Genomic DNA, 16,986 nt, shown 5'->3' with positions numbered 1-16,986 from the left:
CGCGTAGCTGCGAATACACAGAAATTTCCAGGAAAGAAAATGTAATTACACTTTCTCGCGGTACCTTTACTATTATTTAAACCGTTTCTACACACGAGCTGTGGATAGATGTTTTTTTTTAAAGTCTATGAAGTTTTTAAAAATGAAATGCAGTCGTCGGTGGCCTTTTGAAGATCAGCGTAGCGATGCCCCTTACACTCCATCCAGCAATTTCCCGGGGTTTAGGCTATTTCATTCATTTTTTTATTTCCGCGGGGAATAACCTGAAGGTCAAATCACGTTACCCAGAATGTAAAAGGAACGAATGCGGTCCCGAGTTTGTTTTTCTTTCTGGAACTGTTTTTTGTGGCTGCTCCGTCCTGCTCCGGTTCAGTGAAGCGTGTTTCTGTTTGTCCTGTAACAGATACCAAAACAGTGGACATAAAATGCGACTCGACCTGTTAGATGACACCTCTCAGATGCCACGGTCAATAAAACTCAGTACCGAAGAACCAGCCTGAATGATAGCGTAACGTGGGACGAAGAATGAAATGAATCCGTTTGCCGGTTTCTGATCTCTTGTGCAGTCATTTAGCTCTATCTAGCCAGGCGGGTGGAAAGTATTTGATAGAGAGGACGATATGCAGTGGCATGTTGCAGTTTTGACATTCATCGTCGCATAAACGGGTCCGCTTCTGAAGAAGTGCGATCTCGGCCGTTCTGGAGTAAGCGTTTGGCCTTTTGGAACGACGCCAGTGCACCTGTGCGATTTGCAAATCATCAGCATTTTCCTCTGTACAGGGTGTGCCATCCATGCCCACCTGAGTTTTCTTTTAATCACACCTATGCAAAGTGTTTCTGCTAGCAGTGTTATCAATCAGCTTTTGAACGCGTACGTGAAATGAATGAAATTGCAGATCGCAGGAACGGGTGCTGGGTGCAGGTCCGTCTCGGGGCCTCCTGGTCCAAGCGATTGACAGGATAGTTGTGGATTTGACATCCCTGTTTTTACTTTGTTCGCGAGCATTGATTGAGCTGTCATTAAGCCGACAGTCTTCGACCGCTTAAGTATGGTTTATTGCCGGAGTCACAGCTAATTGAACGAGAAATACTGCTTAAAAACAACGTCTTGTCTAAGTAATAAACCCCGCATTGTCTTTGTGGTTTCAGTGGAGATTGGGAACGTACCACCAATCAGAGCTGTACTCCGCTCGTCAAGTTAAGCTCCAATTCTTAGGATGACTTAGTCTCTCATCATTATATCCCATGATGCTCAGCTGTTTGTCTGTTTGGTGCCGTTGCGTGAACTCCCAGATCTCTGCCTCCCTGCGTCTTTAGCTAGATTAAAACTGCGGACACCAGGCCCAGTTCTGCAGATGCAGCGCTTCACAGCTGTGAATGGATAATCCCAAAGCCAGGCCTTTAAGCGAATTAAATGTTACTGATATTCAGCCATTGTTTAATAGGATTTTCCAGATGCGATATGTTTTGAGCCACCGCGGATCCGGTATGTTTCCTTTGTAGCTGTAGTAAATAACAATGTTTTTTGCTTTGGAAACCAGGGTGTATCCTTGCAATGTGAGTTTAACCAGATCCAGCAGAAATGGTTCACTTGAACATACTTCTGGTACTCAGTGGTGTAGTACACTGTCCTGTCTTTACGGGGGGGGGGGGGGGGGGGGGTTAAAACTTCTCTGTGAAACTCTGAGTAGTACAGATGGAGTATTTTTGGGGGGAGGGGTTGGGGCAGAAAGATGCTCCTCCTTGCTGTAAGGCCTCCAGTTGCTTTGCTTTGCGTGTGTGGCAGCCTTAAAGCCTTGCTTTGCTTTGCATGTGTGGCAGCTGCAGACTTGTGTCTTAATGATGCCACTGACTGATGGCCATGGGGCTTCTGTTTGGAAGTCAACTGGAATCTTGAGCTAATCCAGAACTGAAGGTCATGCTCCACTCCCGTTAAGAGGCATTTTGCACTATTTCTGAACAGGAGCATATAAGGAAGGAGCCATTTTGGCTCTTGTTTTTCCTATGGAACCCTATTGCCAGTCGCTGAAAAACCTTCACTGCTCTGCACTTTGGGAATAAGCACAATGCGGTGTGCGAACTGCATCTGCGACTGCGGCCGGATGCAGTCCCTTTCCCTCCCCACCCATTATCACCCTCTGAAGCCTCACAGGGAAATTTAGAGACCAACAAGCTTGCTCATGTAGCATGGTTCTGCACTGTCTTTCAAGTGAAGATCGCTGTTTTAAATCTCTATCGAAGAGCTTTGTTCTTTTACACACATTGCAGTTCTCCTCTCCTCCTGTTGTGATGGTGATGTAAGTGTCCTTTAGATAATACACATTCTGCAGATGATGCACATTCCGCTCAGCAAACTGCACTGCACAATGGCTTTCGTTATTGCTGCCATACAGAACTGACTTGAGCTTGTAAGTGCTGTGCTCTGTCTAAAACATACACACACACACACACACACACACACTCCCTCTTTCTCTCTCTCTCTCACTATCCTTCTCTCTTTCTCTTTCTATTCTCTTTCTAATTTGACTGCAGAAAAAACAGGGTTGGTTTTGCGAAACCGCTATGTTTTCGGTTCACACAAAACGTTAAGGTTTCCTGTTAATTGTGAGGAATGAACCTGTGTAACACGGTACTTTGTTTAATCACAACATCTTTTATTCATTTCAGCGACAGCGAAGGCACTCGCCCCGGCTGAATTTGTGCTCATTTGTAATAAGAGTTGAATGCGTCGATGAAATCCGCGTTCGAGCTGCAAAGCAGAGTCGGATTGGACGGGGCGGTGCGCCGCAGTCTGATTGGTTCCCTCTCCCCCCCCTCAGGTGATTCCGAGGCACTGACAGATGCGCGACTTCGCGGGGAGCCGGCTGCTTCGATCCGCGGAGGTCTGAATTCCCGGGAGAGATCGAGGTGAGGGACGCGGAGTCCGGAACGTTCCGGCTCGGGGTCAACCCACCCGCCCCCTCCGAAGACGCGGTCCCTTCGCTCCGCGTCGACCGGGGGGACGCGGTCCTGTCGAACCCGGAGAACGACCGAAGTCACGCGTCGAACGAACCGGCGGCGTCTAACGCTCCCAAGTCACGTAGTTCGGTTTCACAGAGGAAAAGGGAAGGAATCTTTTGACAGGTTCGTTTCCATGGTAACGGAACCCGGTGGCCAGTTGCTCTAGACCGATGCCCTGACAGAAGGGGCAAAGATGAGACGGGGGGTGGGGGGGTGAACTGAGCCCCAGTAAACAAAGGGAAGAACGAAGTGACAGCTGCCTGTGGGACAACGGTACCAGATTTGTCAGGACCCTCGGGGTCTCTGTGCGCATGCGCGCGGACTGCAGTATACGGGAGGGGGGAGATTTAGTGCACTCCCGCGGCATTCGATATATCCCACTAACGGCCTGGTGTCAGGCTGTCTGCCTGATTACTCTGGGCGGGAGGTGGGGGGAATCGGCCAGCGAAAATGGAAATTGGAAAAGTGCAGAATATTGGAAAAGTCATTCCAAATGCTGTCGCTACGCTGATGGGATATGTTAGACCCCGCCTCTGCTTTCTTAGACCTTGTTTCACGGTGTTTAATAAAAACACTCCAGATTAATCTTACCTCGCGTGTGACCTTTGCTCGCAATGAATAACTTTGAAATGGGATTGTATTCTCTTAAAGCTCAGCGTAGAGTTCAGTTAATAAATTAATGAGTCCTTGCCACGAGAACGAAAGGATTAAAGAAGCAATAAAATGAAAAGATGATAAACATACTCAAGTGTTAAGATGCTCATGGCCACAAACCTTGGCTGGTTTCACTGAACAATAAACAACTGTGAGGGTAACGGTTTGACTGACAGGACCCAGTCTGAAGGTGAGACTGTGACTGACTGAGGCCAGTTTGCAGGTGTGACTGACTGGGCCCAGTCTGAGGGTGTGACTGTGACTGACAGGACTCAGTCTGAGGGTGTGACTGTGACTGACTGAGGCCAGTCTGAGGGTGTGACTGTGACTGACTGAGGCCAGTTTGCAGGCGTGACTGACTGACTGAGGCCAGTTTGCAGGTGTGACTGTGACTGACAGGACTCAGTCTGAGGGTGTGACTGTGACTGACAGGACTCAGTTTGCAGGTGTGACTGTGACTGACAGGACTCAGTTTGCAGGTGTGACTGTGACTGACAGGACTCAGTTTGAGGGTGTGACTGTGACTGACTGGACTCAGTCTGAGGGTGTGACTGTGACTGACAGGACTCAGTTTGCAGGTGTGACTGTGACTGACAGGACTCAGTTTTCAGGTGTGACTGTGACTGACTGGGCCCAGTCTGAGGGTGTGACTGTGACTGACAGGACTCAGTTTGCAGGTGTGACTGTGACTGACTAAGGCCAGTCTGAGGGGGTGACTGTGACTGGCTGGGCCCAGTCTGAGGGTGTGACTGTGACTGACTGGACCCAGTCTGAGGGTGTGACTGTGACTGACTGGGCCCAGTCTGAAGGTGAGACTGTGACTGACAGGACTCAGTCTGAGGGTGTGACTGACTGACAGGACTCAGTCTGAGGGTGTGACTGTGACTGACTGAGGCCAGTCTGAGGGTGTGACTGTGACTGACTGAGGCCAGTTTGCAGGTGTGACTGTGACTGACTGACTGAGGCCAGTTTGCAGGTGAGACTGTGACTGACTGGGCCCAGTCTGAGGGTGTGACTGTGACTGACTGGGCCCAGTCTGAGGGTGAGACTGTGACTGACTGAGGCCAGTTTGCAGGCGTGACTGTGACTGACAGGATTCGGTTTGAGGGTGTGACTGTGACTGACTGAGGCCAGTTTGCAGGTGTGACTGTGACTGACTGAGGCCAGTTTGCAGGTGTGACTGTGACTGACTGGGCCCAGTCTGAAGGTGAGACTGTGACTGACTGACTGAGGCCAGTTTGCAGGTGAGACTGTGACTGACTGAGGCCAGTTTGCAGGTGTGACTGTGACTGACTGGGCCCAGTCTGAGGGTGTGACTGTGACTGACTGGGCCCAGTCTGAGGGTGTGACTGTGACTGACAGGACTCAGTTTGAGGGTGTGACTGTGACTGACAGGACTCAGTTTGAGGGTGTGACTGTGACTGACTGAGGCCAGTTTGCAGGTGTGACTGTGACTGACTGAGGCCAGTTTGAGGGTGTGACTGTGACTGACTGGACTCAGTTTGAGGGTGTGACTGTGACTGACAGGACTCAGTCTGAGGGTGTGACTGTGACTGAGGCCAGTTTGCAGGTGTGACTGTGACTGACTGGGCCCAGTCTGAGGGTGTGACTGTGACTGACTGAGACCAGTTTGCAGGTGTGACTGTGACTGACAGCTGTGACCCACCTTCAGCTCAGGTGGAATGGCCGTGCTGTTGCTCTCCTCACCTGACTCCAGGCATTCCATCGATGTTCCACTTTGTCAGGACAGGGACAGGCTGTTTATTAAACGAGGCCACGGTGGGATGTTCGGTGTTGTGGAGTCTTGGATGAAATGAAAAAATCATTTTATTCCAGACCTTAAACGGCCTTGGCCGCTTTAATCTGTTAAATCCTCAATCAGAGCACGAGGAGGGTCATGTGAGGAAAGCGGTCTCCCTCCGATCGTTATACCCGGTAGACCCGAACTGAAGCGAACATGTCACTAGGGAAAATAGAGTGCTTTCAGAGATGAAGCCCTTTTCACTTGTGCTGTACTGCACAGTTTGAAACTTGCTCACTGTTGACCATCACTGTCCAACCTCTACCCAAGTTTTTAACAATACCCCTAAAGATAAATACTCCTTACTGTCTTATAGACTAATGCTTTACCACCCTATAAAAGCTTCATAGGAGTTTCTCCAAGACGCACATTTGTCGTAAGGAACAAGCTGTACGACTTCTAAGAAATTCGGGTTCCATTATTTTAAGGAACGGTCGTCAGAATGTGACCGTCTAAAATGTTTTGGAAAACCCGCCGTTTAGCGTGTTTCCCTTGGGAAAGGTGACAGTTCCTCACCGATGAAGAAGAAACGAACAGAGGCTGTCTTTCTCCGTTTGTTTGCTCTCTGTGCGGGCGGAGTGTTTGCTCAGGGAAGCGCGGGCCCCTGGAGTTTCCCCCTGGCGTCCGTTTCGGCGCGGCCGCCGGGCCGTCGGTGGCTCCGGCCCTCGCCGCCGCGGCTCCGCCTCCAGCCGCGCGCTCCCGTTGCCGCGCTCCGGCCTCTTCGGAGAGCTCCTCTTACGCAACCGCCCTCAGCCTGCACGCTCTGCCGCGGCAGGCTGCTGGTCCTCCTCCACCTCCACCACCACGCCACCCGCCCGCCGGGCTGGTTTAAAACATCTCCTTTAATGCCTTTTTCCTTCTTTCTCTTGGAGTTTGGAACGGCGAGTCATATTCGTGGGTTCCGTTCCTTTGCTGAAATGTCCTCTGTCTGTTGTGGATGGTAAATGGTAAATGGACTGCATTTATATAGCGCTTTTATCCAAAGCGCTTTACAATTGATGTCTCTCATTCGCCAGAGCAGTTAGAGGATTAGGTGTCTTGCTCAAGGACACTTCGACATGCCCAGGGCGGGGTTTGAACCGGCAACCCTCCGACTGCCAGACAATCGCTCTTACCTCCTGAGCTATGTCGCCCCTGTGGAGAGCTCGGTGTGCCTGTGTCCTCTGTAGTGCACGTGGCCGGCTGCCGTTTTCGCTCTGCGGTTCACGGGTGAACGCCGCGGTCCCGGCACCACCTCGCCTGGTTTTCCCGCCGGCCTTTTTACACCCAAGCTTGCACGTCAGCGTTCACGTTGTTCATCTTGAACCCTGAACTGGGAGAGTACCTTTACAGCACCTACGTGGAGATGTCGAAAGCTGTGGTTTTTAGCGTCTTGGGGCTTCCAGGGTGGGTGCTTCCAGGTTTTGCTATCGTGACTAAATCGAGGTGAAGCTTTGAGAAGCTTACTGCCGCCCCCCTTACCTGTCAATCATGCAACGCTGTCTTGGCAAGTCAGATTGACTCCAGGTGCGGACTGCCCATCAGGAGCATAGACATTACGTATGAAGTGTTTTGCGCTTTTGGTAAATGAATTGTTTATTTGTCTGGAATCATGCCTCTCCACGCACTGTTATGCTAGTGATTCAGAGAGTAGAGACTAATTGTGTGTGTGCGTGCATGTGTGTGTAGGCGTGTGTGTGTGTTTGTGAGTGCGCGACCGTGCTCGTTTTTGTGTACGTACAGCCGCGTGTCTAAATTAGAACAGACATCCATGCTAATAACACTTGAAGTACTGGCTTCTTTCAATTGACTCTAGTTTAATCTGGTGTGTGATCTAACCGAGCGTAATTAGCCAAATCAAACGCGTTGCACGAAAGACGTAGGCCTGCATGTTAAAATTAGCATAATTTGATTAACTACCAGCCTAGCTTAACTCGCCAGTATCACATTGAAAGTGCTGAAGTAAGCTGAATTCAGCTCAGGCAGAGTGTGTTGCCTTGGGCGATATGGTGAGATGTTTTGCATCTAGACGGCCGTAACCTATCCTCACGTTACACTCTACTCAGTCAGGCCTGTTTTATTTGTGTTTTTTGTACTGTGTCAGCAGCAGCAGTAATTCATAGTGACTAGAGAACGTGGTTTGTTCCAGTTCCAATTCCCAGGTGGGGCAGTGCGGGATTGCCTGCCTCGCTAATTTTCCAGCGTTTTTTTTTTGACATCGGTTACCTGCGCGACGCTCCCTGGATTAGCCGGTCCGCTGAACGCGTGGTCGTGGATGCGGAGAGAGGCCCGGGGGTACTGCAGTGACTCAGGTCTGTGACGCAGTGGCGTCGCCGCGGCGGTGAGTCAGGGCTCCGACCCTGAAGCGCCCGTGTCGTGAGTCACCAAGCCTGCCCGTGCGGACGCGGTTAGCCGGCCTCGACGCTCCGCGTCCCCTGCGGTCGAACGGACGGAACCAAACGCGTTTTTATTTACGGGCTTTAAAAATGAAACGAAGTATGATTTGACGTCGCTGCAGTCCTGAAGCTCGTTAGCCTGTTTTTGCGATGACTTCAATCAGATTGATCTAGGCTTCTAACTTCAGGGTTCTTGGGTGCTCTCTGCACTTCCTGTGAAAGCTCAATCTGCCAAAAACTTGTCAAATGCCAGTTGTGACGGGACCAGGGCAGACACCCAACAGCTCCTTACTACACTACCCTACTGCACTTATAGGGTTCTCCGAAGTGCACTCCTATAGGGCTCAGCTTAGTGCGCACTTATAGGGCCCAGCAGAGCGCGCACTTATAGGGCTCAGCTTAGTGCGCACTTATAGGGCCCAGCAGAGCGCACACTTATAGGGCCCAGCAGAGCGTGCACTTATAGGGCTCAGCTTAGTGCGCACTTATAGGGCCCAGCAGAGCGCACACTTATAGGGCCCAGCAGAGCGTGCACTTATAGGGCTCAGCTTAGTGCGCACTTATAGGGCCCAGCTTAGTGCGCACTTATAGGGCTCAGCGTAGTGCATGCGGAGGAGTCATGTCGAGACTGGGGCGCTGCTCATTTGGGTCGTGCCTGCATCTGTCACTCTTAAAACCCGGGGCACACAGAAAGAGGAAGTGGTGGCGGTGTGGGGACAGTGCGAGCTCGCTGCTGGCTGACCCAGTCCGGTCTCAGCGTGACCTCAGGGGTAACCTTACGGTGGGCCGATCCTGAAAGCACTCCCCTCCTGAAAGGTGAACAAAACTGCCCTGCGAGATTTCCTTATTGTCATCTCTCTCCCTCCTACCCTCCTTTTCCCCCGCCCTTCCGCCCTTCTCTCTCTCTCAGAGGGTGTCGTCCTGGGGTCAGGGGAAGATGCTGGGTTCCGAGAGAGGAGTGGTGGAGGAATGGCTTTCAGAATTCAAGGTGAGCTCAAATTTTTATTTAAAAAAAAAAAAAAAATCTAATTCTGCTGCCTGAATGTTACGGACACTGAACACATCGCAATTTTCACATTCTGTGAGAATATTCCAGCACTAAATTGATTCTCACGCTGCATTTCTCGTCTCCTTGTGTTATATTAAGTGAACATTTACAGAATAAATTGGATGTTTGCGCAGTATCTTCTATGTTTATCAGTCCCTTCTCGGTGTTCGCCCACACTAGTACTGCCTCATACCGAACCTTTCCAGTCGCACGCGGCGTCGCGATCCGTGCCGAGCTGCGTTTGTTTGGGGGTCGCCTCCGCCGCACCTCTCCGATCGCTGTGAACGCCGACGCGCCGAAGCGTCCGGTCACGCCGGAGCGCTAACTGCGTCTGTGCCCCCCCCCCCCACCCCCCCACAGGCATTACCTGAGACCCAGGTACCCAGCTACGCCGCCAGCCTGCACCTGAAGAAGTCCCTGGTGCCGGCGCTCTACAGGGTCGTTCAGGACCCGGGAAATGAGGTGAGCCCTGGAGCCGCGCGTTCCCCGCCTGTGCTGTCTGCCTGTTCATCAGGAGGCCCACCTGCCTGGGAAGAGCAGAAGAGCAGAGTTTTTAAACCTGTCCAGGGTGGCTTATTGTAAATGGCTGCTTGGTTAATATTCGCATACCTGTCTTATTTTGGTAAAAATATTTCTGGTCCTTTTACCCCCTCCTGCCTAACACATACACTAAATATATATATATATATATATATATGTGTGTGTGTGCTATCGCACACACGCACACGCACACACACACGCTATTACTGAGAGGCTGAGATGATGGACAGGGCAGTCTACAGTAGTAATGTGCTGTCACACACACACACACACACGCACACACACTCTTACTGCAGTGTGCAGTAGTAACGTGCTACAGTGTCTCGCTCTCCAGCTAGAAAGCTGCTCTGCTCTGGGACAGTCAGTCACACAGGCCTCCTTTGTCTTCCATGTAATGAGCGGACGGAGCAAAGGCTGGAGAGACTGCATGGGAACCTGCAGTCCCAGTGCAGTGTTAATGTTCTTTTGTAACATGCAGGAGAAATGACCCCACTCCAGCATCATAATTCTGTTTGAAACTTCAGTGATGTCAGTGTGTCGGAGCTGAAAATGAACTCCGCCCTTCCTGAGCTTATTGCCATGGCAACCCCCAGGGGTCAGTCTACCCTCCTCGCCTCCTAGCGTATGCTCGGACCCGCTCGGGCTTAAACGAAATTGATAGTAACCAGAGAACACGCGCGCAGCTATAATTTCCTGCAGTTCCTGGCCGTTTATAATTGAGGTTTTACTCATAATTATAATTTATCTCAGACTGTTTAATGGAGATTAGTAGTAAGTCCCCAGTATCATTCATGGTACAGTGAAGGCAGGGTTGAATTGTGATGTGTGTGTGTGTGTGTGTGTGGTTTTTAATCTATATTATTCTGGCACATATACAATAGATTATACATTTTGGCATTTGGCAGACTATTATCCTGAGTGACTTGAACGCTTTTTTTTTTTCCGTACAATTTCTTAATGGAGCTGGATAATTCTGAAGCGATTCAGTTTAAGTAGCTTGCCCAAGGGCACAACAGAAGTGCCTCATCTGTAAGTCAAAACCGCCGCCTGGGAGTTGCCAGCTCAGCTCCCAAACCATTATACTGCACCGCAACAGCCGAGCGATTCCCGTTCTGGGAAATGTAGTTTTGTAGTTCAGCCCCCCTCGATGGGAAGTTCCATCGGGGACGCCTGGGTACCTGCTCATATAACCGGAGCGGCGGTGCAGACGAGGTCGGTGACGCGTTCCTGGCGCGCAGCCCTGTGACGCAGCTCCAGGCCGCAGCGGGGAGCTCCTTCGCTGCGCGTCCGCCTGCGTTTGACCGCTGTGAACGCAGCGCTGCGAGGCTGCCAAAGGCCAGGCCCGGAGTGTCCTCCACATAATCATATTATGCCCTCACCGTTTCCACTGGCTGTTAGGAAATTACTGTGTGGCTTCAGGAGTAATTATATGGCTTTGCTTATTTGCCTGAAAGCTTATTCTCCCTCGCTCTTCGTCTTGCTCTCTCTCTCTCTCTCTCTCTCTCTCTCTCTCTCTCTCTCTCTCTCTCTCTCTCTCTCTCTCTCTTGCATTCTCTTTCTGCCTCTCTCTCTCTCTCGCTCTCTCTCACTCTCTCTTGCATTCTCTTTCTGCCTCTCCCTCTCTCTCGCTCTCTCTCGCTCTCTCTCTGCCTCTCTCTCTTTCCCTCCCTCTCTCTGTCTCTCTCTCTCTCTCTCTCTGGCATAGTCTGTCTCTCTCTCTCTCTCGTCCTGGTCAGATTGCAGTAATATATTTTAGAAGCTCTGTAAATTGAGCGGCAGAGCGGGCTGCCTGCTCTCGTCATCCTCAGCTCTGACGCTGAGAGGAAGAGGTGACAGGCCTCCCCTATCACCCCCCCCCCACCCCCCCGTGTCCCCCGCTTGTTTTATACTCCTCATGTTTATGCAAAGACGCTGTTCCAGAGAGATATTAAAACCCGCAGGATGGCTTCTTCTGCTTCGCCGCCCTTCCAGGAAATGACACGGAGGAAGCGCTTTAGAGTGCCATTCATTTATCAAGGGCTTCCGTTCTGCTTAATGTCATACCCAACATCCAGTCAAAGCTCTGAGTGTGTGCCGTTAGCACTGCACATACAGTCAGTGCTTTAGTACCTCACGGTTGGTGCTATAGTACCGCACGGTTGGTGCTGTAGTACCACACGTTGAAAATTATAGTACCCCACAATTGGTGCTTTAGTACCGCATAGTTGAAATCATAGTACCGCACGGTTGGTGCTCTGGTACCGCACAGCTGGTGCTCTGGTACCGCACGGTTAGTCTGTGTTGTAGCACCCCGTGGCTTTGGGCCTTTGCGGGGTTCCCCCTGTCAGCCGCGCTTTCTCCGGGTCTCCTGCAGCTGCTGGAGCCGGTGTGCCACCAGCTGTTCGAGCTCTACCGCAGCGCCGAGGAGCGGCTCCGCCGGTTCACCCTGCAGTTCCTGCCCGAGCTCGTCTGGGTGTACCTGCGCCTCACCGCCAGCAGGGACCGCCAGAGCAACGGCTGCATCGAGGCCCTGCTGCTGGGCATCTACAACCTGGTGCGTACGGACCTGCCGGGGGGGCGGGGGGGGGGGGGGCTTTGATGTTTGGGCTACGAGAGGGAGTCCTGAGGCGGGTGTGCGGGAGGGCGCGGTCGGGTTTGAGGCGGAGTCCTGGCGCTCCGATTGGAGAAGGGCTGTAAACGTTGCTCTTGGTCCTCTGGTGACGGAGGTTCTCATTGGGTAACTGGTTAGTGTGGGGGTGGTCCTCAGGCGCTGGCATGAGAGAGGCTGTGATTGGGGGAGGCGATGTAGTCATGATCCACTGACGTAGGAGATTGTAGGATAACAATGCCGCCTTTCTGTTTCACAGGAAATCGTCGACAAAGACGGAAATGGCAAGACGCTGTCCTTCACAATCCCCTCCCTCTCCAAACCTTCCATCTATCACGAGGTAAGGGGCGGGGCCGGGTGTCGGGTGGGTGGAGTTGTGTTTGCGAACTTATTCGTCTTCACCTATAGGGAGAGGGCTATGGAAAGACAGAGGATTGTGGACAGGTGGGGGAGGCGTGTCCATCACTTCTTCATACAGGGCCACAAGGTTCCATTACACTCTTATCCTTCTTTCAGTATTTCTTGTTAGGATTAAATATTTCCTTTAAGTATCACTCCATGACTTCGTTTCTACGTATGTGACTGTTGAACAGCAGGCATTTGGCATGGACCCTTTGACTGAAATGGGGGTCTTAAAACTTGGGTTCTCCACATTAAGACGACATCTGCTCCCCCCAAATGGAGCAAATGGCTTTATTTGCCGCGGGTCCCGAATTGGCTTTCCCAAAGCCGCCCAGGGAGCGTTCTCCGAAAAAGGATCAGAGTTCTGCTGTCAGAGTTTTACGGCATTGCTTAGTAGAGATCAGAGATGGAAATTAGTTTAGGGAAAAAGGCAATAAGGGTTTTGGAAGGTGCTGGGTTAAATCCATTGAGTAGAGCCCTCAGAATTGTCACTTGTCATTTTAGGCTTTTCTTATGTTCCGTCGCTTAACTGAAAGTGCTCCATTTATTTATTTATCTATTTATTCAGCTCTCTGCGCATTGGAGTTTTGGCGTGTGCTTCCATGCGTGTGTGTGTGTGTGTGTGTGTGGACGTTCTTGCACGTACATGCATACAGTATGTGCGTGTGTGAATGTGCGTGTGTGTTTGTGCGTTCATGCGCATTGTGTGTGCACGTGTGCGTGCGTGTTTGTGCGTTCATGCATATGTGTGTGTGCACACGTGTGCGTGTGTGAATGTGCGTGTGTGTTTGTGCTTTCATGCGCATGTGTGCGTCTGTGTGTGTGTGTGTGTGCGTGTGCGCACGTGTGCGTGTGTGTGTTTGTGCGTTCATGCGCGTGTGTGTGTGTGTGTGTGTGTGTGTGTGTGTGTGCACACGTGTGCGTGTGTGAATGTGCGTGTGTGTTTGTGCGTTCATGCGCATGTGTGCGTCTGTGTGTGTGTGTGTGTGCGCGTGTGTGTGTGTGTGTGTGTGTGTGTGTGTGTGTGCACACGTGTGCGTGTGTGTGCACGTGTCACAAGGCTCCTGCTCTATTTCAGTCTCGGGCCTGTTGACAGGCTGCACATATCACCGCTGGGGAAGGAGGGGGGTAATTTATGGGAGTAATTACAAGCTTGAGAGCCTCCTCCATATGGGGGCGGGGGGGTAATAATCCCACCCTATGGGCACCATCCTGGGTCCCGCAGCCGTAGCGGGGAGCAGATTACATTAGAGCATGCACTCTAGCCTTTCATCCAATATTACCCCACACACCCACACCCCCACACCCTTACCCATAGCGGTGATACCGTCGGCAGAAACCCACGATCCTCAAATTCAATTACCCAAGACGGCCTCTCTCCGTACGCTGTCACAATGACTGAGTGTGTTTTGGTCTCCACGTGGCGTTCCGTACCGGGGTGCCCCCCTCCCTCACTGAACGCCAGGCCGCCGAACGCCAGCAAGCGTTCTCTCTCTCTCTCTCGTTCTCTCGCTTTCTCTCTCGCTTTCTCTCTCTCTCTCTCTCTCTCTCTCTCTCTCGCTTTCTCTCTCGCTTTCTCTCTCTCTCTCTCGCGCTCTTTCGCTTTCTCTCTCGCTTTCTCTCTCTCTCGCTTTCTGTCTCTCTCTCTCTCACTCGCTCTCTCTCGCTTTCTGTCTCTCTCTCTCACTCGCTCTCTCGCTTTCTCTCTCTCGCTTTCTGTCTCTCTCTCTCTCACTCGCTCTCTCTCGCTTTCTCTCTCTCTCTCTCTCGCTTTCTCTCTCTCTCTCTCTCGCTTTCTCTCTCTCTCTCTCTCTCTCTCTTTCTGTCTCTCTCTCACTCGCTCTCTCTCGCTTTCTCTCTCTCTCTCTCGCTCTCTCTCCCCCTCTCCCTCTCTCTCTCTCTCCCCCCTCTCTCTCTCTCTCTCCCTCTCCCCCTCTCTCCCTCTCTCCCTCTCTCGCTCTCTCTCCCAATCTCTCTCTCTCCGGCTGTCCGTCTCTGCCGTCGTTCCGTATTCCACCCGTCCGCTCTTGGCCGTTATCTCTCCCCCCCACCTGTCGCGCTCCGGCGTTTGGTCGCGGGTCCCCCCGCCGGGGTGCGGGAGACGCGGCGGCGATTTGGCGGCCCTCGCGCTCGCTCTCTCGCCAGGAAGCGCGCTCCTGCGTCGAGGCGCGGGCCTGGTTCGGTGTGTTTGTGCGTCTGGGGGTGTGGTTATGTGAACAGAACGGCAATGGGCAGTGCTCCTGTCTCCCTCAGCCTTCAAGCCTGGGCTCCATGGCGCTGACGGAGGGGGCGCTCAGCCACCACGACCTCATCAGGGTGGTGTACAGCGGCCTCCACCCTCAGAGAGAGACCTTCACCGCCCAGAACAGGTAAACTGCCCGTACACCGCCCAGAACAGGTACACTGCCCGTACACCGCCCAGAACAGGTACACTGCCCGTACACCGCCCAGAACAGGTACACTGCCCGTACAGCGCCCAGAACAGGTACACCGCCCAGAACAGGTACACCGCCCAGAACAGGTACACTGCCCGTACAGCGCCCAGAACAGGTACACTGCCCGTACACCACCCAGAACAGGTATACTGCCCGTACACCGCCCAGAACAGGTACACTGCCCGTACACCGCCCAGAACAGGTACACCGCCCGTACAGCGCCCAGAACAGGTACACTGCCCGTACACCGCCCAGAACAGGTACACCGCCCGTACAGCGCCCAGAACAGGTACACTGCCCGTACACCGCCCAGAACAGGTACACCGCCCGTACAGCGCCCAGAACAGGTACACCGCCCAGAACAGGTACACTGCCCGTACAGCGCCCAGAACAGGTACACCGCCCGTACAGCGCCCAGAACAGGTACACTGCCCGTACACCGCCCAGAACAGGTACACTGCCCGTACACCGCCCAGAACAGGCACACTGCCCGTACACCGCCCAGAACAGGCACACTGCCCGTACACCGCCCAGAACAGGTACACTGCCCGTACACCGCCCAGAACAGGTACACTGCCCGTACACCGCCCAGAACAGGTACACCGCCCAGAACAGGCACACTGCCCGTACACCGCCCAGAACAGGTACACTGCCCGTACAGCGCCCAGAACAGGTACACTGCCCGTACACCGCCCAGAACAGGTACACTGCCCGTACACCGCCCAGAACAGGTACACTGCCCGTACACCGCCCAGAACAGGCACACTGCCCGTACACCGCCCAGAACAGGTACACTGCCCGTACACCGCCCAGAACAGGTACACTGCCCGTACACCGCCCAGAACAGGTACACTGCCCATACAGCGCCCAGAACAGGTACACTGCCCGTACATTAGAGAATTCAGCTGATACTCCTCACCAGTGAGGCGGCAACGGCTTGCAACATGTTACATACCATCCTTTTATACGGCAGTTCAGGTTTAGGATCTTGCTCAAGGTACTACAACTGTGCCCTACCTGGGAATTAAACCTGCAACCTGCAATCGAGTTACTAGTCTGCTTTTTCTTATTATTTTCATTATTGGGAGACAGATACAATATCAAAACAAATTTAAAAAAAATAAAAAATTCTTCTGACAACACTAAATTTAAATTTTTTTTCCACAAAACGGTAAAATTAATGTTTAACTAACCAAAAATGTAGCTCCTTTTTTGGATGACCATTGTGAAAAGCAAGCGTAATGCATTCGCAATACTGAGCTAGCTCTTTGAAGAGCCCTTGTTGTATTTTCCCCATAAACGGCATCTCAAAGATGAGAATGAATTTTATCTGAGACGTGTTGCCACAGCCCGGCCGTGTAAGAGTTTATTTTAAAATCCATATACGCGACGTCCGAGGACAGTGTTTACGAGCGAGGCTCCTCGGACCTGTAACAATCCTTCACTCTCACGGTCTATTTATTACCGGACTGTTCAACTCTGGTCTCCCCAGAATCAATTACCCCCCCTCTGGGTGGAGCACGAGGACCGATCTGTCTTCCCACGCTCTCCACCTCTGCTGCCCCGACGGCTCTGCCTCTGCTGCAGCCACACCGCTACATTGCTCAAGCTAGCTAGCCAGTGAATGCACACAGGTTACCTTAGAAAGCTTAAGTGTTCCTGTTGCTGCTGTTGTTGCTGTTGCTTTTGACATTTGTTGTTGTTGTTGTTGCTGTTGATATTTGTTGGTGCTGGTGTTGTTGTTCCATATGGACTCGTACCATTTATGCTTGCGTTTACGTTGAAATTCCTATTATATTTAGATTTACATTTCCTCCCCAAATATTTGTGTGCCGCAGCATTGACTGATATTTTTACACGTTTACAAGCCGAGCAGCTCCTCAAACTGGGCCTTGTCCTAATCTGCTGTGCATGAAACAGCTGATCAACAGGCTGCCAGGCAATCGCAGGGCCAGTACCCATAATTCAGTGTTTTCAGTACTGTGTGCCGAGCAACGAGGCGGCGGGGGGGCGCCATGTTTTAAAGCCTGAGATGGGACTCCCCCAGGCATTAATCCACCGGCCTTCCAGGGTCATTCAAGGCACTGAAGACCACTGGAGCTACATTACATTACATTACATTACAGGCATTTAGCAGACGCTCT

The 16,986-nt window shown here is 52.0% G+C and overlaps 1 protein-coding gene across 3 annotated transcripts in view; it reads left to right on the top strand.

The window, feature by feature from the left end:
- The window catches only part of LOC118213939 (protein FAM126B-like), a 51,020-nt gene that overhangs the window by 22,271 nt on the left and 11,763 nt on the right, over positions 1–16,986 (top strand). For 2 of the 3 annotated variants that reach the window (XM_035393203.1, XM_035393205.1), the window contains exons 2-7: positions 2,820–2,907; positions 8,741–8,818; positions 9,239–9,340; positions 11,772–11,951; positions 12,265–12,345; positions 14,661–14,776. In XM_035393203.1, the coding sequence (XP_035249094.1) occupies positions 8,768–8,818; positions 9,239–9,340; positions 11,772–11,951; positions 12,265–12,345; positions 14,661–14,776 (530 nt within the window). In that variant the 5' untranslated portion in view covers positions 2,820–2,907; positions 8,741–8,767. The remainder of the gene's footprint in view (positions 1–2,819; positions 2,908–8,740; positions 8,819–9,238; positions 9,341–11,771; positions 11,952–12,264; positions 12,346–14,660; positions 14,777–16,986) is intronic. The other variant, XM_035393204.1, reaches the window with a different exon arrangement.

The sequence above is a fragment of the Anguilla anguilla genome, chromosome 15 (genome assembly GCF_013347855.1).
Source record: "Anguilla anguilla isolate fAngAng1 chromosome 15, fAngAng1.pri, whole genome shotgun sequence".
NCBI classification, from domain to species: domain Eukaryota; kingdom Metazoa; phylum Chordata; class Actinopteri; order Anguilliformes; family Anguillidae; genus Anguilla; species Anguilla anguilla.
Note: the sequence above shows the minus strand (reverse complement) of the source record. Positions and strands in the feature narration are given on the sequence as shown.